General features: G+C 44.1%; 1 protein-coding gene across 1 annotated transcript; it reads left to right on the forward strand.

Moving 5' to 3' along the window:
• Window positions 1–2921: 2921 nt before the first annotated feature.
• On the forward strand, window positions 2922–18143 carry HPF1 (histone PARylation factor 1). Its single transcript, XM_074993038.1, has 8 exons — window positions 2922–2994; window positions 3425–3584; window positions 4707–4893; window positions 5774–5872; window positions 10764–10914; window positions 13846–13933; window positions 14576–14748; window positions 17869–18143. The coding sequence occupies exons 1-8, from the start codon at window positions 2941–2943 to the stop codon at window positions 17998–18000; spliced, it is 1044 nt and encodes a 347-aa protein (XP_074849139.1). The 5' UTR covers window positions 2922–2940; the 3' UTR covers window positions 18001–18143.
• Window positions 18144–20859: the final 2716 nt, after the last annotated feature.

Below are 20859 nucleotides of genomic sequence, written 5' to 3' on the forward strand. Positions count from 1 at the left end.
GGGAGGGGGCAGGAAAAGGCACAGTGGGAGTGGGACAGCAAGAGACAAGGTGTGATAGAGGTGTGAGGGAAAGAGTGGAACTGGGATTCAGCCCACCAAGGCTGGACCCAATTCCTGGATGCCTTGAGCCCCCAACCCTGTCATGATTACTTAAGGCAGGGCTAGTGTGCAGTGTACTCGATCACCACTGGATGCTTCTCAGACTATTCATTATTGCTGGTGAATTATATTAGCTTTGATCATGCAAACTTTTTTAAAATGAGGAGGAGAGAAAACACACAACCCTGCTCTGGGACAGGGACGTCACACACAAGCAGCCTTGGGAATTGAGGGCAGTTTTGCAATCCATTCCTCTCAAGTCCCAGATATTTCTCAGACACTAGGGCTATGCTGTCAGGATGCTGTGGGCTGGACATCTTGCCCCGGCAGTGACACATCCTGTCTTCTGGATCTAAGCGTGAGGACCCTTCTTCCCAGCATCAGCTCCTCCCCTTCCCCCCCAGTCTGAGCTTCTTGGCTGGGAGCATCTCCCTGTGCCTTGCCTGCTGCCCAGGGTCCACCCTTCCTCTCCCCAGTTGTTCACTGCACCTGCCCTGGAGTGCTCCAGACCCAGCTCCACTCTTCCTAAGCACTGCTGCTGTTCTCCCTCCAGTTCCATGGGTTGCTTTTTTGCTTCCTGGCCCCTCTAGGTGTGGTTCCTGCAGTTGTTCTAGCAACACAGGTCTGCTCCCTGAGCTGCTTCTGTGGCTTTGTTCCCACCTCTGAGTCTTCTCTGTTGAACACTGCTCTGTTCCTTAGCTCAGGCTCCCGCTCCTTCCTAAGCTTAGCCACACAGTTCCAGGCTGTTCCAGCTCACACAGAGGATGGCATCTCTGTGGCTGCCTGACTCCCTCATTAGCCTGCCTGTCCTGTCAATCAGGCTGACCTGAAGCATTGGTCTCTTCCCTATTGTTCCTGACAATTCAGTCTTAGGAGGCTGATTTCCTATCAGCCCTTCCTTTTGGTACTGATAGCTAGCCAACCAAAAAAGTCCCAGCATGCATTTGACCTTTTTCCTGTCCTAAGTGAAGTACTTTGGACTTGTGTTTGACTTCCATCAACTCTCAAATTTTTTTTTAAGTTCTAATCCTGTCTGCACTACCCCCCGCAGGGTGTCTTCCATAAGTTCTAAAAACATTCTTCATTATACTGCCTCACACTGAACCCACAATCCATCCCTGCAGCACAGACAATAATCCCTTAAGTATTTGGAATATAGGTATTTCATTCCATTTTTAAAACCCACCAGATAGTAACTTTGTCTAGACCATGTGTCCCTAATTTGCTTATGCCATGGAGGACTGTCAAAAAGCCTTACTAAAATGAAATCAACTTACTGTACCTACTGCTCTTACCTCACATATTGGGCATAGAACATTGCCAAAGAAAGAGATGACCTTGATGACAAGGTATCATTTCTGCTTGATTAAATCCTTGTTGGCTATTCCTTAACAAGAGCAGATTGACTCTTCCAGGGGCCAGAGGTTATTAGCTATTTGGAGGGCAGGGGAGCAGGCTCTGGGGGCAAAATAAAGGGTTCAATGTGTGGGAGGAAACTGAGGCAGGGTGTAGGAAGGCGTGAGGGCCCCAATTGAGGGTGCAGGATCTGGGGTAGGACCAGGAATGAGGTGTTTGAAGTGCAGGAGGGAGCTCAAAGCTGGGGCCAAGAGGTTTGGAGAGTGGGAGTCATTCAAGGCTGGGGTAGGGGTTTGGAGTTCAGGGGCCTTACCTAGGGTAGCTCCAGGTTGGGAGTGGGGAAGGAAGCTCTGTGCTGCCCTCTGCTCTCCCTCAGGCACTGTCTTCCACAGCTTCTATTAGCTGCAATTCCTGGCCACTGGGAGCTGCAGGGGCAAGGTCCCTCGGGGAGGGCAGCATGCTGTTCATGCTGATGCAGCTCCAGCTTGGGGCAGAGGGGAAGAAAAACAGCCCACAGAGACACATCTCATGAGCCCAGGGTCCCTGGCCTGCAGCCCTGAAAGCCCTTTCCTTAACCAGGACCTGTTCCTTAATTCTATTATTCTCTACATCAGCAATGGGCAACCATGATTAGGCAGTGGGCAGCATGAGTTGCACTCCAGCTGAATGGGCTCCTGTAGCCTGGACCAGTGGGCTTCCACTTGCACCCTCCCTCTTGTGCACCTGCTCCCTGCATGTCACCACTCTACCCCTCCCTCCCAGCACTTCTGGAGCCTGCAAATCAGCTGGTTCATCTCCCCTCTTCCCCTCCCAGAGCTGGAACAGCTCAGGGGTGGGCTCAGCACGGGGAGGGCTGGGATGGAGTGCTGGGGGCGAGGGGGAAGCACAGGAAGTAGGGGGCTCCTAGCCCTGGTGTGCAAGTGGGGCAGGGGGCTGCACGCCGCCCACCGCTGGTCTAGGTGGTTACAAATAACTCATCGCGGTGTCTTTCGGGGAGACGGAAAGGAGGCGGTAGCTGCCCACGCTCCCCCTAGGCTGAGGTGGGGGCAAATGCGGGACAATTAGCGCCTTTAAAAAACAAGTCGGGACGCCTTTTTGGCGCCGGGAACACGGGCCATCCCGCCCAGTACGGGAGGGACAGTCCCCCTGCTTCAGCCTCTCCCCACCTGCTTGTGCCGAGGGCCCCTGTTTGCACCGCCTGCGCCCTCCCTGCGGAGCCACAGCCGGGGCGAAGCGCTCCCCGGGCTGAGAGCGGCTCAGCGCGTCCCTCGCGCAGCCCCCGGCCTGTTCCCTCCCTGCGCCCGCGAGCGAGTTCAGCGAGGCTGGCGGCGGCGCCCCGGGACTCGGCCCGCGCGCGCCCGCCCGCCAATCGCGCCTCGACGGGAAGGTGAGCGGGTAACAAGACGCCAGGGCCGGGCGCGCTCTGGCGCGGTGACGTAACAGGTCATGACCTCGGAAATGCGGGATGCTGCTGCCGGTACAAACATGAGAGGAGGCGGGAAGCGCCGGCCGCGCGCCGGGGAGCCGGGCCCGGGGCAGGTACCCGCCGGGAGAGGGGTGCGGGGCACTGCTGCTGTTACGGCCCGGCGCGGGCCCGCCCCTTCTCCGTCCCGGGGCCTGTCTGGGCGGTGCGCCTCGCGCTGTGTAAGGCTGGTGGTGGGGCGGGCTACTCTGCCGAGCCTCTGTGCGGCACGGGGAGCCCCTCGCCTCCTACCCGCCGGCTGGGCTGGCACGAAGCTGCAGAGCAGGGGCGGTGGTTTCCCGGGGGTCTCGTCAGCCCCTTAGACTTAATGTTCCTGCAGCTCGTCCCTGTCGGCGTGCGAAACCCCTGAGCTACGCCTAAGCCTCCCTGTCCCTCGGTGCCGAGCTCCTTCCCCTGCCCCGGTGAGTGGGGGGTGAGCCCTTTGTTCCAGCACGGCTCCGTCCTTAGAGTGAGCAATGAAATGCCCGTCGTGGTGTTTGCTTGCAGTGCGAAAAACCTAAAGAAGTTAAGAAGAGACGTTCCAACCAGGCCGATGTGCCTGACCAGCTGCGTCAAGAAGTGGAAAGTTGCTATCGGCTCACCATGCCCGAAGACTTCTATCACTTCTGGAAGTTTTGTGAGAAGCTGAAGCCTGACAAGCCAAGTGGTGGGTGCTGAAAATTAGGACTTTTGCATGCTGCATGGCTTAAGGTGACTTTTTCAAAAGCCATCTGAGGGCAATTTTTAGTGACAAAGGTAAATGGGAAAGTTTTAGGTTTGTTCCCACATTTTGGCATAATTCTAGGTGTTGGTCACAAATCATCAGCATTAGAGAGGGGGTTCAGAGTGACCTAGACAAATGGGAGCACTGGGCAAAGGGAAATTGGATGGGATTCAACAAGGACAAGTGCAGATCCTACACTTAGGATGCTAGAGTACTGTTCAATACAACAGACTGGTAACTGACTGGCTAAGGGGCAGTTCTGCAGAAAAGAACCTGGGGCTCACAGTAGACTGGATATGAACCAATGTTGCCAAGAAGGCTAACGGCATATGGCCTTACATTAGTAAGAGCCAGGGATGTTAACATTTACTTGGTTAACCGGTAAGTCTCACTCTAAACAGATGTGGCTTACTGGTTACCATTAACATGTAGGGGCTTGATCAGCCCCAGGTAGGGAGTTGCTCCAGCTCTGTGGGGCTGTCATGGGCCGGGGCACTCTAACCGGGCTGGAGTAGCTCCCATCTGCAATGGCCGTGGAAGGCAGTGTGCTGGGGACTGGGGCTGCTGCAGCCTAGCTTCAGCACCAGTGGAACAGTCACGGTCCCTACAACCCCAAGTGTGCCACAGGGCAGGGACACTCCAGCCCGTTAGCAGCAGGGGGGCCACTCAAGCTTGGTTCCGCTTTGAGCGGGGGATGGACTAGATGACATCCCAAGGTCTCTTGCAACCCTAATCTTCTATGAGTCTATGCAAAGGTTGTTTAATGACAAGTGTTTGGTTTTTTTGAGGGGAAAAATAATCAGGTCAGTACAGCTTTGTAGAAGGAAAGCTGTCTGAATCCAAGTATTAAAAACTAGCTTGTGCTTCCTCATGCCTGAGTTTTGGTTCTGATTGCTTCATTTTTAGAGTTGCTGTGAGATCGAGGTAAAATATATGCTATTATATAAAAAGGACACTGCAGTGTTTTATCCATGTCAACTTTCCATTTAGAAATGCCTGATAGATGACATCTTGCTTCCTGCATGCACAAGATAATACCAGACAGTTCATAATCTTGTTTTGCAGAAGCACTCCTATCAAGTATTGGACTTCAGCTAGTTGGACCATATGATATTCTTGCTGGAAAACATAAAAAAGCAAAATCAGCAGATCTCAACTTCAATCTTCACTGGAGGTTCTTTTATGACCCTCCTGAATTTCAAACTATAATTGCTGGAGATAGCAAAACTCAGTATCACATGGGCTATTTCAGGTACTTCATTTTACATATGCATCTTCTATAGTCTTTAGTAGCTAATGTTATAGGGCAAAATATATCGAAAGGACTAGTGATTAGGATTAAAGAGCTAAAAACCAGACAGACCGTGTATTTAATCATAATAATGTTCTGGAGCACATGGTTCTCTTCCGCTGAAAGCGGACAATGGGGAAGAGAACTGTGGGTGGGTGGGTGGGGGGTGTTTGAGTTTTTTAAAAAAAATCATTCCTTCCCTTTGACATACTTGAGTGGAGCCACCAAAACTGAAAATGTTATGCCACTGTGCAGAGCAATTCTTTAGCTAGAGCAGCAGAGAGATCTTGACAACAAATTGCTTTGGTAGAAATATTCTAAATCATGGGTGTCCAACCTTTTGGCTTGCCTGGGCTGCATTGAGTGAAGAGGAATTGGAGGCCACATATAAAATATATAATGTATATAAATCACATAATAATGTTAAAAGTTTACGATCTTGTGGGGCCACATTGCTAGCTGTCTGGGGCTGCATGCGGCCCGCGGGCTGCAGGTTGGACACGCCTGTTCTAATTCAAGTACTTAAACTTGTGCATGTGAATGTAGTGGAATTCAATACTGTATTTAAGCTCTGCTGGTTTTAGTGAATAATCCATTTTTGTGAATAATCCATTTTAAGTGGTAGTCTCTGAGAAGGAAAGGGTTGGAGACTCATATATTGCAGGAGGAGGATCTAGAAAGGCATGTGAAAGGGGAGGTTCGTATTGTTATTGCCTGTGCTTCTAATGTTCAGTTATAACTGAACGACTTCAGCCTCCAGCGCTCCATTTAGCATCTCTTGTGCACATTAACTTTACTTGGAAGAGAAGTTGGCTGTTCTTATACTCTTTTTGTTTTATAGGGATGTGCCAGATGAACTTCCAGTGTGGGTTGGTGCAAATGAAGCAAAGAAAAGCTGTGTTATTTCTCAAATGGGTGACAATATATTTGCTGCAGTCAAGTAAGTTTTACGACTTCTGAGCCCCAACTAAATTAATTTAGTTTTCCTCAAAACTACAAAAGAGTACCAGTATGAGATGCTTTAACGATTTAAGTTTGACTGTTCCAATTCTCTTCTTGCCCACCCTTCCAATGTTTGATGTGAAAAGGGGCAGTAGTCCTAAGAGTGTGTCTTCACTATGGTGAAGATCAGTGCCCATGGTTAAGATGGGGTGGAGGGAAGTTCCAGGTCCTGGGAGAGGCAGGGCCAGTGAAGGAGGGAGCAGGGCCTAGGGCATTTGGCCCTCAGTCATCCCACTTCCTCAAAACCATGTGCAGCTGGAGCTTCACTGCCATGACAATTCAAAGGGGCCTGGAGTTCCAGATGCTGCCTGGTGCCTGGTCTGGGCTGTTAAAAAAGCTGGGTCCAGGGGCAATGATGTCATCTCCCTCTACCCCCACCCCTGTTACTGGACCCTGGGAAGACTGATACTTCCAGAGTTAATTGAGCAGCCCTGGTAGGGGCATGCTAAATTGCGCTTACAGGGCACCCCATTGATGCTGGCACTCCTGCTTCTTGTGAAGAATAAGGGTAGTCTCCCTCAATGGAGATTGCATGGAAGCACTGATGAAGGTACATTGGCTCCAGCTACATAATTAACATAGCTCTGATCCTTCTGATAGAGACTGAAACTACAAGATCTCTACTAAACATTCATAAATCTGAATTGCCAACCAGGAGAAGTAATTAAAAAAAAAAAAAAAAAGTCAGGGCCAGACAAATACCCAAAAACCAACTACTCCAAGGCAGGCCCAAAAAAGCCAACAACAGAACACTACTTGTCATTACCTCCAGCCCCCAACTCAAACCACTGCCAGGCATCATTAAAAACCTACAGCCAATCCTAAATCATGATGCCACACTCCAGAAGGCTCCAGGTGACAGGACTGTTCTTTCCTATAGACAACCTCACAACCTTATGAGGATTCTCACCAGCAACCACAGGCTATACCACAATAATACTAATCCTGGAACTTTGCCTTGCAACAAGGCCTGTTGCCAAGTTTGTCCACATATCTATTCTGAAGATACCATCACTGGACCTAACCAGGTTATTCACAGAATCACAGGCACATCCTTCTGTTCCTCAGCTAACATCATATATACCATCATGTGCCAACAATGCCCACGCACCATGTGTTTAGGATAGACTGCAAGTGCTTTTTGACAGAGAATGAATGGACATCTAGAACAGACATCAAAAAACTCCAAATATGCAAACCTGTAAGATAGCACTTTAATAGAGTAGGCCATTCTGTTGAAGATCTGAAAGCTTGTGTTCTACTGAAAAGGGACTTTAACAACTGTCTACAGAGGGATTGCTCAGAACTAACATTCATATTCAAATTTGACACATTAACACGTGGTTTGAACAGGGACAGCAATTACCTGACCCTTTATAAGGACTTTTACATACTTTGATGTTTTATCTAATGCTTAATTTCTCCACCCTGCCGTTCTGCTGCTATTCTGATTTGTCAACCTCGATAATTTTTGGAATTCTGTGCCTTATATATTGAGTCTGTTCTGGTAAGGCTATGATCTGAAGAAGTGGGTCTGTCTCACAAAAGCGTATCACCTTATAAATTATTTTGTTAGTCTTTAAAGTGCTACATGACTGCTTTTTTTGGTGGGTGGGGAGATAGCTGGAGTTGCAGACTCAGCCTTAGTATGCACCACCTCCCTACTTCGAAGGGAGAATGGTAAGTAGGGTGTTGGGAGTTTATTAATAAAGTGATGCAGTGCATATGCAGCACTTCATTAAGCAAATTTCCCAGAAGCTGTGCTTTTTTCAGAAAAAAAGGTTGCAGATTGCATTTTGAAATGAAATTTGAAGGGAGATGAAACATGATGTTGGTGAAAGGAATTTATATACAGCACATTTCAGTAAACCAAGAAGGTACACCTCTGCCTTTACTAAAAGTCTTCATGTTGGTAAGGACTCTTTGTAATAGTCACTCTAAAGTAGTGGTGTCCAAGAGTAATTCAAAGATAGCCATACTTGTGGCTGTTGTTGTCTTTGTATATTTGCCATAGGATAGCCCTCCCCTAAGTAAATGTGCCCTTACCCCTAAAGCAAAACTGCCCCCCACCCCCGCCATTCTAAACCAGTGCCGGCTACTCACCAGAGCTGCTGGGGCCAGAGCTGCCACCACCATTCACTTCTTCCACCCAGCAGGAGGAGCCACGCTTTAAGAGCTGTGTGCATCTCCAGAGTCAAAATTGCCACACTGTGGTGTCCTGTTTGTCACTTGGTGAGTGGCAAACATATTGGACACCAGGTTCTAAAGCATAACCAACAAATAAATTGCCACTACTCATCTGGGACAGGATAGTTTACAATTCATAAGAAATCCACAAGGTTTGACTGGCTCGAGTACAATAGCCTATAATTCCATCTTGTGGATATCGCTGGACATTTTTGCAATAGAAATTAAGGAAAGCTAAGTTCAGTTTAAACTTAATTCTTGCCAATGTGCACCACTCTATAAAGGTTTATCAGTGTGTTCTGAAAAGACACTTCTTCAGACACCTACAGGGAAGACTTGAATTATGCAGCAAATATTTGGACAGGGACGAGGGTTGCCCACAGTCAGCAAATTAACAGGCAACCTGTGTATAATTTAAAAAATAAAACACTAAAATTGAACCTGTCTGTAAAATCAATAACATGTCTGTGTTGTGTCGTGTGGGCTTTTGTTTTTTGTTTTTTTTTTAAAAAAAAAATTCCTTCTCCTTGGCCCTGAGGCAAACTCCATTTTATAGGGCAGCTCCAGGTACTCTACAATTCTTGGGGCAGGGGCGGAGGGGGGAATTTTCAGGGGGGGTGGAGGCTGATCTCTTCTCCCTCCAGTGACCAGCTTTGAAGTCACTTACTGCACTACTGCCTCATTATGTTCCTGTTGCAGATTTTGTTTCAGTATGAGCCCCTCAGGGATGTGAATTCAGTAAAACCCAAGGAAAATCCTATTTTCCTTGCTACCTTTTGAATCTTGCCTTATGTCCCCTCAAAATCTCTTGTTTTATGTGTGCCAGTCATCTGCCTTGCCCCCAAAGACACTCAGAATTCTGAATAGTAACAGAGTAAGCCATGCTAGTCTATACACTATCAAAACAAAAAGCAGTCAAGTAGCACTTTAAAGACTAGCAAAATAGTTTATTAGGTGAGCTTTCATGGGACAGACCCACTTGTTCAGACCATAGCCAGACCAGAACAGACTCAATATTTAAGACACTGAGAACCAAAAACAGTAAGCAAGGAGGACAAATCAGAAAAAGATAATCAAGGTGAGCAAATCAGAGAGTGGAGGGGTCGGGGGGAAGATCAAGAGTTAGATTGAGCCAAGTATGCAGACGAGCCCCTATAGTGACTCAGAAAGTTCACATCACGATTTAAACCATGTGTTAATGTGCCGAATTTAAATATAAAAATCAGCTCGTCCACCTCTCTCTCTAAAATGGTGCAATAATTTCTCTTCAGTAACACGCATACCTTGAGGTCATTGACAGAATGCCCCATTCCATTAAAATGTTGACTAACTGGTTTGTGGATCTGGAGTGTTTTGATGTCTGTTTTGTGCCCGTTGACCCTTTGTCTAAGGGAGTTAGAGATACAAAGCATCTGGGCATTGTTGGCACATGGTGGCATATATGATGTTAGTAGAGGAGCATGAGAAAGTGCCCGTGATTCTGTGAGTAACCGGGTTAGGGTTAGGGTTACCTTTAATAGAAACATGTATTCCAGATGGTAAACATAATGACTTACTAATTAACAATGCATAAAAATAAGTCTTTAGGGAGCTGGTGCTAGTGGCAAGAATCCACATGTATATAAAACATCTTTCAAATATATTTTAAACTAAAACTTTTACATTAGAGAGAGAGAGAGAGAGATTAAAAATGGTATATCATTGCTTGAAGAAAATTGGAGACTCTTACAGATACCTATGTTTCTTTTATCACTGGAAACCTTTACTGATACCTGTGCTCCTGGAATGAGTTAGTGCAGCATTTCTATCTTGTGTCTGAAATGGAAAAGACTCCTTCAGATGAACACATCAGAGATGGCCGTAGCTGGAGATGAGACTAGTTCCACTTCAGAGCATTGCCCTATCCATCCAATCATGTTTGTTGTGTTTTTTTTTGTTGTTGTTGTTGTTGTTTTGTTGTTTTGTTCTCATAGTTGGTTGGTTGCATCTTGCTTGCATGCTCAGGGTCTAAATGATTGCCCTAATGTGGGGGTTAGAAAGGACCCAGATTGGTATTGGCAGTCACCTTGAATTTCTTACCTTTCTGTCCTTTATGGAGTGTGGGTCACTTGACAAAATTACCCGAGTATTTCTCGTTTAACTACTTCCATGACACTGTAGGGGCCTCAAGCATTGGTGGTACTCAGTTCTTCCTATTAGTAATAGTTTAGTCTCCTGTAAGAGCTTGGGTTTATTGTCCAGGAGTTATGTGGTGGTGGTAACCTATTGACAGGAGGTCACACTAAATGATCAGGAGGTTTCTTGAACTTTTAAAATCTAATGTGCAGACTTCAAATGATGTATTTGAAGCAGCACACAGAGAAGGACAAAGGTTAAGCTGTTAGGGGAAAGGCAGCAGTGATCCTTGTCTTGTTCCCTAATGCTTTCCATTATCTAGCATTTTCTAATTTTTGAATGTTTGATAATTGAGTAGTTTTAACGTGTTATTTTTTTGTATAAAATTGTCATACCCATACACAAAGTTTGATTAGCAGGATCTAGGTGTGTGTGTGTGTTTTGTTTTTCAAATGTGAAAAAGCAAACATCTTTCTAGATCTTGAAAAGGTGAACTTCTGTGTAATGAGTCTTCCTTTGTGTTTCAGATTGTTTTTGTCAAAAAAGCTTAAGGACGTGACAGATAAAAAGACAAGTTCGATTTTGAAAGACCTAGATGAAAGCCTTACAAGAACAGCAAAAGAATTGGGTTATTCACTGGAACAGAAAACTATGAAGATGAAACAAAGAGATAAGAAAGTATGACTCTCCTTTTCTGACCATCTACATAGAAAAATTACTAAGCTATTTCACTTTAGCTTTGTGTCTCCTCTTCAGCTAAGGAGCTTACATGCAGCAGTCTCCAGAGCACTGACTAAGGGATGAGATTGCCTAAAATGTGAAGAGTTGCTCACTTTATTCTTTCCTGTGCCTGAAAAGTGGAGTCTGGCTGCAGTTTTTCACAGCACAGGATATAAACTCAGGTCACGTCTAATATTACACATAGGTCACTGTCACCAGATTGCCAAGACAACATATAGTCATCTTCTTGTGGACATCATATGATGTCAGGTAACCACTATTATAATATGGTTGGCTTGCAATTATTTTGGAGGAGAACTCTAGCAGGCCTATGTGACTTGCTCGCTATGTCCTAATGTAGTGATTTATTCTAGATAAGCAACATAGATAGCAATCTTTCCTATTTTATGTAATTTAATGTTATAGGAAACCTCTCTGTATCATGGTGGCACCTTACTGTCTCCTAAGCATCCCCTTGTGGCTAGGAGTGCTTATGCAGGCTTAACCCTAGATTCTTCCTTCACATGGTGCCTTTAATTCTACACAGACCCAGGATATTAAACTGGATCTCAGTTTGGGAATGTTTTGTTTAGTCCTCTGGTTCACACTGGTCCTTCAGACCACTGCTCCAGTTCAGTGTGCTCCTCGCCTTAGTTAAGGGGCTTCCCAGCCCTGTTTACTAGAGCTGGCTCACATTTAAGTGTCTCTGCAGGAACCAGTCGCTTGCTCTCTGCAGCTGCTGCTTCAGCCAGCAACAGGGGTTTTCAGGCTTGACTTGTGAGCATCTCACATGCCATGCCTCAACTTCTTTTCTCAATCACATACAAACATCTTGCTGTCTTGTAAGTTCCAATTGGATGAGGCTTCTCTTTAGAGCCCCACAAATTGGCAAATATCCACTTCCCCTTTTTAGACCATGTTTATGGATTGCATGCGGATAGGAAGCTTTATTTCTGTGCATGGCTCTACTAGTCTTATAAGCAGAGCTTGTTTATCCCCAGGGTGTCCAGCCCAAAAGCTAGTCAACTGGTTACATATTCCAGTCCCTCACTACCAAAAAAACAAACCTAGGTTCCCTGTGCCATCTTTTACTAGCTCGAGGAGGAGTGGTGCTGAGGTCTTTTATGTAATTTCTGCTGCCATTCAGTAGACATCCAAGTGACCCAGTCAATTGCCCACACTTTTTTGTTCTATAAGAGCTAATCAGCTCCCAGTGTTGGTCAATACTACTGACTTCCTATTTGTGTAAGTACCCACTGACTTGAGCAGACACCAGTGCTTTCATGTGTAGGTCCTTGTAGTACAATTTATCCTTTGTAAAAACTAAACCCTTTGTGTAACCTTCAGTAAATGCCTCTTAGAAGTTAAGTGTAAAATTACTGAAATATAATAGAGCAATTTAATGTGTATATTCAATAGCCCACTGATACGTCACACAAACATGAGTAGAGAGCTTTTTTAGCTGTATAACTATCTGTATGAGTAGGGGAAGAGATACGATCAATTTTCCAAGTACTACAGATGAGTTAGGTAGGATAGACATGGTTTTGTTACATGTGTAAATGTGACTGTTAACTTAAACCAAGAGAGAATAAGTGAACATGATGAAGCCACTTGTCAGTAATCTCTCAACTTCTAGTCTGTCAAATCAGCTTCCATTATTTAACAAGGAAACATTTAAACCATTTTTATTTGAGACAAGGTGTGAAACTAAGGATTTCTGCCCCTAGAGATTAGGTCTAGATTAAGTTGGAAACAAGCTAAAATTAGAATGCCTGATTGGTCAATCTTAGTACCAAGAGGATTGAAGTAGTTTGGGGATACTGCAGGTGACATGTCGAGTTTGCAAAAGCTGCTAAAGTTGAGGCACGCCAAATGAGTAGCATTGCAGATGGACTCTGATTCATTAGACTGAGTCAGAATGGTATGGCAATGCAAATATGGAATGATGTATAAAAGCCTGGTTTCTCATCTAATAGAAAACAGTAAATTCTAAACTAAGCTAAAGAGCACACTAAAAAGAAATGTGTAAGGAGTCAGTATGTTTGTATGTGCTGATGGATAGCATAGTCGCTGCTGAAGTAAAAGGGGGCAAACTGGGTGAGTAGTATGTTTGTTTGAGAGAATATACAAAACAAGGGGTGGTGGTACATTAAGAATTTGTTAAACCTTCTGAAATAGCATGAAGTACTGGGCTCTCTGCTCAGATTTTTCTCAGAGCATAGAAATAAATAATACCACCACTCCATAGAAATTAAAGGATTGAGGTTTTTAATAGGAATCTACCATATAATAGGTTTGAGAGACTGAGTATTGACGTTCTGCTGACCCATCCGTTCTCCATTAATAAAGGTTCAAAGAGTTAAGGTGCACAGTCAAGAAACTGGGGGTAACAAATTGAGATACTAGACAAAAGTTAACCTGTGAGAGAGAACTATACATAAACGTGGTGGACCTGGTGGTCTTTTTTTTTTCTTCCTTTTAAGAACCGAAAATGTCGGTAAGCACATAAGAGCCAGTAGCAATGTGGTTTGTTGAATAGCTGGTCGAAAAACAGATTGTTATAAAGCTAATCTAAATGCATGCTGCCTTTCATCACTGATTGTAAGAATCCCCCCATTGCCCCACATCCACCAGTTAGAATGTTCCATCGTTGTAGAGTTTAGTTGGGTATATGTAAAATGTTGCAGGGGCCGTTATTGTTAGATATGGAGGCAAGAGTGAACGCTGTGCTCAGAAATTCGGGCACCCGGACATAAAGTTAGCTTATTGTATTCTGGTTGACCATTGGCACATCACCCCCAGTGGTTTAGTAGGAGCAAGGTAGTATCTTGTTTAGCTGGTGTGATTGCATTCTTATGATAAACTTTCACTGTCCTTTTTATTCAGGTAGTGACTAAAACGTTTCATGGAGCAGGTCTTGTTGTGCCTGTAGATAAAAATGATGTTGGTTACAGAGAGCTCCCTGAAACAAATGGTAAGCTTTTTTTTTTGGTTTTAAAGTAAAAGCATCCTTCTTCAAATCCTTTTCTGTAAGTTGCACTCAGATGTTTGTCGGCTGATCCAAAATGTGGACAGCATTCATACTCGGTAAGAGTAGTAATATTGGCGGTGTGAGGGAAGACAGCAAACAGCTCAATTTTACCTGTCTTAATACTTGAATATGTAATTTTGGTTTGAATAATTGTTTTAATTGGATGAAAACGCTAGTACAATGAGGTATTGAGGACTGTCCTAAAACAGGCTGACTGCAGTATAAACATTGAGGAAACAGTTAAACAGCTCTTATCTTATTAGAGGAAAATTAAAGTGTTATAAGAATTCACGTTTATACAGAATCTTCAGGAGGCAGTATCTTGCAATGTTTCTCTAACTTCTGAGAACAACTGAAATACTCCTGTTCCAGAATCAGTAAGTTCAACGGTTTCCACCAACAGCTTCAAACTCGCAACTCTTTTTTCCTCTGATCCCATATTCTAGGATTCATTGTTCTGCATGACTGAAAAAGATCATTGTGGTTTTTATGGCTGAAGCTGGTACATGCCTAATTCATACATGATGAATGTGAGTTCACGTTTTAACTAATGCCAATATTCATTTATTTTCTTCCTCATTACAGCTAATCTTAAGAGAATTTGCAAGGCCATTGTGGATGCACCTAGTGATGACCAGAGAATGAAAGCCTTTGCACCCATTCAGGAAATGATGACTTTTGTTCAGTTTGCCAACGATGAATGTGACTATGGAATGGGGTATGAATTGGGAATGGACCTCTTTTGCTATGGGTCACATGTAAGTATTAAAACACAGTTCAGCAAACATGGACATTACATTTGTGTTTTGGGGTTAGAGCCGGACTTAATTTGGGGCTTTTTATTCTTACCAAAACATAAGCTGACATTTATTGGCAGCTATGTTACAGAATGAAGATACAATGGGCCCGCAGTTTGTAGTAGTATAATGGCTTATTCATATTCAGCAAGGCCATCTGGCATTTAAACTTGTTTGAAAGAGTGCTCTAGTTGTCTGATGTCACTGACATAGTAAATGTAGTACATAGGACTTGGCAAATAACTGGGCTTGATTGAAAAAGCCAAGCACCTAAAAATGCAGATAGAGGGGATTTTGAAAATCCCCTCTATCTTCAGGCACCTGAATGTAGCCCAGCAGTAACCTCAGATTTAGGATCCCTTCCTCCTTTTAATCAGTTGACTTCTAGTTCTAGCCTTAAAGCTGTGGTGCCCAAACTCTTGCTGTTATACCTTTCCCCTATCAGTAATGGAAGCAGTCTTGACAGCTTTGCCTCCCCCCCATCCCCAGCCACACTTTTGGCAGAAGAGCCTAGACTGAAGGCAGGTCTGAGGGCAGGATTGGGGATGAACTGGGGGCTAAAGGAAGAACTGGTTTGGGGATGGAGAGGGAATGAGGGTAGAACTGGAGTAAGCTGGCCCGGATTCCCCCATGCACTCCTGACTGTTCTTCCTTTTCCCCCTAGGTGGGGCATGCCCCACACCTTGAAGACTACTGCCTTAAGGACTACGCCCACATGTATTAAAAAGTGTCTTTTTATTCTGCATAATCTATTGGGCTATGGTACAGTAGCAAGCTTTCTCGACAACTGGTGGGCCGCGCGCGCGCGCGCACACACACACACTTTGACAAAACTCAGCACTTTTGCTGGCAGCATTCTGCTTCTCAGCCATGAGGCAAAATGCTGCCGACAGAGAAGCTGTGTGGATGATCTGGGGGACCTTCTCCTGACAGACAAGGCATCCAGAACAATGGGCAGCCCCTCTGTCAGAGCGGAGCACTCTTCTGATTGGCTTTTGTGTGCAGCCACACTCTGACAGAAGTTTTGTCAGGAAATCTCTTTTGACAGTGACTTCTGCCAACTGACTGCTGTAGTGTAAATGTAGTCCTGCTGTCTGGTTCATAGACTGACCTGTGACTTAAGAGTCTCAGTGCTTAAGTGCAGAAGGATAATCTGCTTTCAGATAGCATAAAAGGATGATGCAGAAAACAAGTATGCTGTTCCCTTTTACCACTCAGAGTCTCTTGTGAAGTAAGATACTAACTGAACTTGTTGTGCAGTTCTGTTTTAAAACTTTCTTGTTGGATTGCAGTAGTTTTTGCATCCATATTTGATAGTACTATACGAATTGATTTGAAGAAGTGAAAGTTACTAGTCTGTACTCTTTTTTCCTCTCCCCCAGCCCCATTGATGTTTACCTGCTGCATCTCTGGATAAAGTATTATACAAATTAAATCAAACAGCTGCTTGCCTTTGACATTTTATGTAGCCTATGTGTACTGGGGTGTGTTCATCTTTCAGTCCTGCAGTTACCTCAAGAGATCTGCACCAAGGAAGGTTTAGGTTGGACATGTGGAAAAACTTCCTAGATCAGGGTAGTTAAGCATGGGAATAAATTGCCTGGGGAGGTTGTGAATCTCCATCACTGGAGTAGGTTAGAGAGATGTTGATCAGAGATGGTCTAGATGGTTCTTGGCCCTCCTATAAGGGCAGGAAACTGGACTCGGTATCCTTTGTCCTAGTGTTCTGTATTTCTATGAAGTGTCAACAACAAACTCTCAGTCCAAGGCCAATTAATATTGTTTTCTTGAAGGGGTGGGGAGGGAACATTACCTGCCTTAATGAAGATTTATCTTTGTAACCAGCATGTTTACATAGTGTGTATCCAGTACAGATGTATGTAACTGTGTAAAATGCTAATTGCTGTTGCTGCAGGCTTTATTGGACTCCAGCAATTTTACCTTAAACTGTATGCATGCAGAATAGCAATTTCACTGATATAGGTTTGGCCCCTCTGGTTTGAACCCCCCACCCCAGGACCTGACCCATCCCAAAGGAGGGAGTTGGCCAGACCAGGAGAAGTCAGGCCACTCTGGACTACCCTGCTCCACCCAGCATGGCTCCTTGCTCCTGGCAGCTCTGTATCCTAGGCCGGTGGTGGCTCTGTGCCCCCTGCTGTGGTGCTGCCTGCGGCTGGCCATGGATGTTGCTGGACGAGAGTCCCAGATTAGAGAGGTTCATCCTGTACAAAGTGGGGAACTGTGTTTTTAGTTAGTGTAGCACTTGTACATAACTAACAAACTGAGTAATATGGAGATAAATCAATTGCTACTTTACCTATATCTTTAGGCAATATTTCTTGAAGATAAGGAAGGAAAGAAGTACTTAACAAAAACAAACCACCTTTCAGGATGATACACTACAGGTTGAACTTCTTTAGTCTGGCACCCTTGGCCTTATCACCACTATCACTGCTCACTAGGCTCTTGATTACAGCTAAATAACAGCACAGAACACAGAGAGCTAGGACTGGTGGCTGTCAAACTTCATAGGACCATGGGGAAACTTGAGCACACCCAGAAGTGGCTGTCCAGATAACAGCTGTTGCCAGATGAAAGCACCAAAATAAAATCAAGCTGTAGCTAATGTATTTTGAAAGATGGGCTGTTTTGTTAAATTAATTAAACTGGCTTTTAGATTTTTGCATGCATTTATATATGGACTAACATTGTTACTGTTCTAGCACCATGTGTTGCTAATGAATATCAAACGTACTTTTAGAAAACATCTATAGCTGTAACAAACAAGCACTGGTGCCTATGAACTTGAATGCCTCCTTTACTAAAGATACAATTGGATAAACAAATACATGTGCATAAGAGTGTGAAGAGTTGGTTTGGATTTTGCCATTTTCAGCAGAGGTGGGGGCAGACAGGAGCAACATTTATATGCCTGTGAGATCTAGGAGAAGCTAGATTGCATTCTGATGGTGTATGGGTAGGTTAATAGCTCTTGATAAAATGGGGTGTCTAGTCAGAAGATGAGAGGATTGCTGTCCTGTCTGAGCTATACTCACTTACTTTTCAACTTACTGTTTCCAGTATTTTCACAAGGTTGTTGGGCAGCTGTTACCTCTCGCATACAACCTGTTGAGAAGGAACCTCTTTGCTGAGATTGTTGAATTGCATTTAGCTAACAGAAGTGAAGAGAACGTGGACCAACTAGCAACGTGATCTAAAGAGTGCTTAAACTTTCAAGTATTAGTGACGTAAAACTTGGTTTTTGTGTTCAACTGACGTAGGGGTTTTTCAATAGTAATATAAAGTATTGTTTGTGTAGTAAATAATTTGTTAATAAAATAAACTGTCAGAAGAAAACAGCATTTCTGGTTCTGCCAGGGCTGGAACACCACCTTCTAAATTTCACTCAAGTCTGAGCCATGCTAGGAAAAGCAAAAAAGTAATTGTCCAACTGGACTTCACCATTAGGTGGTGGTATGATGCATATCTTATAATAGCATGGAGTTTTTTAACCCTTTCAAAACATTGGATGTTTTGTGATTGTCTAAACTGTCTACATCTTGTACCATTTTTTTTCTGCTACACGGGATAGTCATTTATTGCCCTCCTCTGGAGGGGAACTAGGTTTGTCCATGCATAGGTAGCATGAGAAGCATCCACAAAGGAACTGCTGTGTATATCTAGGGAAACTTATTCTTCAGTCAGTGCAAGATTCCAGTAAAAATGGCAGTTGCAGTAGTTATTGGTGTGCTATAATCCAGAAAACAAAGGTACTCTTCTTCAAAGATCCACACCCTTTCCTCCTTATACTTGCTCATGCCTTCTCATTCCAAGGCTGTGAGTAAGCCCTGGTTTCATCTGCTTTGATTCTGCCCCTTCGACTGGTGTAGTTTTAGGAAACAACTCAGCAGAGTTAGTGGATATCTGCCACATCACTGCATGCTTGCTCTTACTGCTACTTTCACAAACAGCCCTTGTTACCCCTCTGATAAGTCTTAATACCCTGCCTCATTGAAGAGAAGTGTAGGTTAGCTCTCCTTTGAGAGAGGCCCTCTGACAAATTTGCTACAGGCTGGGGGAGGGATTACCTTCTGTAAGCCTGGCCCCAGTTCTGGATTAGGGGCAGAACTCACTAACTTCCCCTTTTAAACTCACTTGAGCAGCTGAAGTTTGTACAAGACTGGAAAAGAAGCAAACCAAAATAGCATTATCAGATGTTTATTCAGGAATAGAATCCACAGTTGAACCACCCAGTCAAATTGTTGGTGATAATTTAGAATTAATGATATTTTTCCTTTACGATATTTATAAAAGTTAAGTCAAGGTCCAGCCTTTTCTTCTTCTTCTTGTGTCTGTTCACCTAACAGCACAGGCAGTGCGGCTACTGCAGTTCAGCTACAAAGCAGTTCTTCTCCCAGGCTATTGTCTACTCTAGAGTTTTGGTGACAAAAAGCCACAGAGCATCCCCATTTCCAAGGCATTCTGTTGACAGTGAATCGACAGAAAATAGCATTTCTGTCAATGGGGTTCTCCCTCACAAGTGAGAATGCCTCTGTCAACAGAAGGCTGGTCTGGACAGGCCAGGGGGCGCCTCTGACAGATGGCGGCAGCCCTGGCTGCCATGCTCCCGGTTGGCCATTTTGCCAAGTGGCAGCATGCCACACGCTGTCAACTTCTGACAAAACTTATCTTCCATCAGAAACTTCCATTGACAAAGATGGCTCTAGTGTAGGCATAGCCCCAGTAATTTGACAACTAGCACCTCCTCTTAAAGTCATGTTTATATAGCTCAATTATTGTAGGTGAGCTGAACTCTTTAAAAACCTAATGCAGACTTTTTTTGAATTAATAATTTACAAGTTTAGTAGTAAACTTATTTCAACCACCCTGCTTGCATCAATGCTGAAGTCTCTATGGAACTTTAACAGCCCCACCTTCCCAAAACCTGTAATTCTCCACATTTTCTAACTTACCAGCTAGTTGCCTTTTTTCCCCACCCAAAACTTTTGACGCAAGCAGTTGTATGTCAAACTACTACAATGAGGGTACCTTTGAATCCAGTCTACATATTTTTCCCAATTTTAAAATCTCAAGTATTATTCCTACATCTCTCTTCTAAACCCTGTTGCATCACAAGGTGATGGAAGGCTATAAATATGCCTCCTTGTTGTGTTACTGACAAATGCTGGGGAAGAAGTCTTGGTTTGCTTATTTCACACAGCTTATTGGCTGCAGTCTGACAGTTTTTTATTTAAGGTATAGTCCTTCACCTGAAGTGCATGTGTCCTACTGAATTTCTCTCCTTTGAAAAGGCCATGCACACAGGAACCACTGATCAAATGTCAATTGCTTTCAGTTTTTCTTCTTAAAGGTATAGTGTACTTTTCTTCTACAAGTTTAGCAGTAAACTTATTTCAAACTTCTTGTACACAGGCTGGACTAGCACTAAAAATAACTGAGGGGACATTACATGATACAGAAGTGCTTATGCACAACTGGCCACAAGTATAGAATCCTGCAGCTAATTTGCTTTCACTTGATGTGTGTAGTAACAAGGAAGATCTAAATATTACCTTCTTACTCAACAAACCTGCTCTGCATACGGTGTCATACAATGATTTGACTAAAGTTTGTAATTTTACCTACGTCAAGCCACTGTAGCCAGGAGGGAGTGGGCAAAATGTGTATGTAACTCACAGATCAGTCATAAGTAACTTTTTTATTTAGATGCTTTATATGCAAGTGCCCTCCCATATTTCATCTTGCAATCTGAAATCCGAGGTGCCTGCAGTAGGAACTGGAAACTGCCTTTTTCTTAAGCGAATTAATTTGATATGGAAATATCTAAAAATGAACATGGAACTTCAGTTTTTCCCTGGTCTCATGTTAAAAAAAACCAACACATTTTAAATATGCATGCGCGCGTGCGCACACACACACACACACAAACAAAAAGGTGTTCATGGGCTCAGAACTGTGTGCTCGTACACACAAATTAAGACAGGGAGACTTTGGCTGGCTTTCCAGAAAGGCAAAGTTCAGGCTCACTCAAATGTTTAACTTTACACATTG

Source organism: Carettochelys insculpta, chromosome 4, assembly GCF_033958435.1.
Source record: "Carettochelys insculpta isolate YL-2023 chromosome 4, ASM3395843v1, whole genome shotgun sequence".
Classification (NCBI taxonomy): domain Eukaryota; kingdom Metazoa; phylum Chordata; order Testudines; family Carettochelyidae; genus Carettochelys; species Carettochelys insculpta.

Excerpts from the sequence above, each read along its gene's own strand:
- HPF1 (XM_074993038.1), top strand. The coding sequence starts at position 2,941 with ATGAGAGGAGGCGGGAAGCGCCGGCCGCGCGCCGGGGAGCCGGGCCCG. Across the intron at positions 2,995-3,424 it reads GGGAGCCGGGCCCGGGGCAG|TGCGAAAAACCTAAAGAAGT; the intron begins GTACCCGCCGGG and ends GTTTGCTTGCAG. Across the intron at positions 14,749-17,868 it reads TCTTTTGCTATGGGTCACAT|TATTTTCACAAGGTTGTTGG; the intron begins GTAAGTATTAAA and ends TACTGTTTCCAG.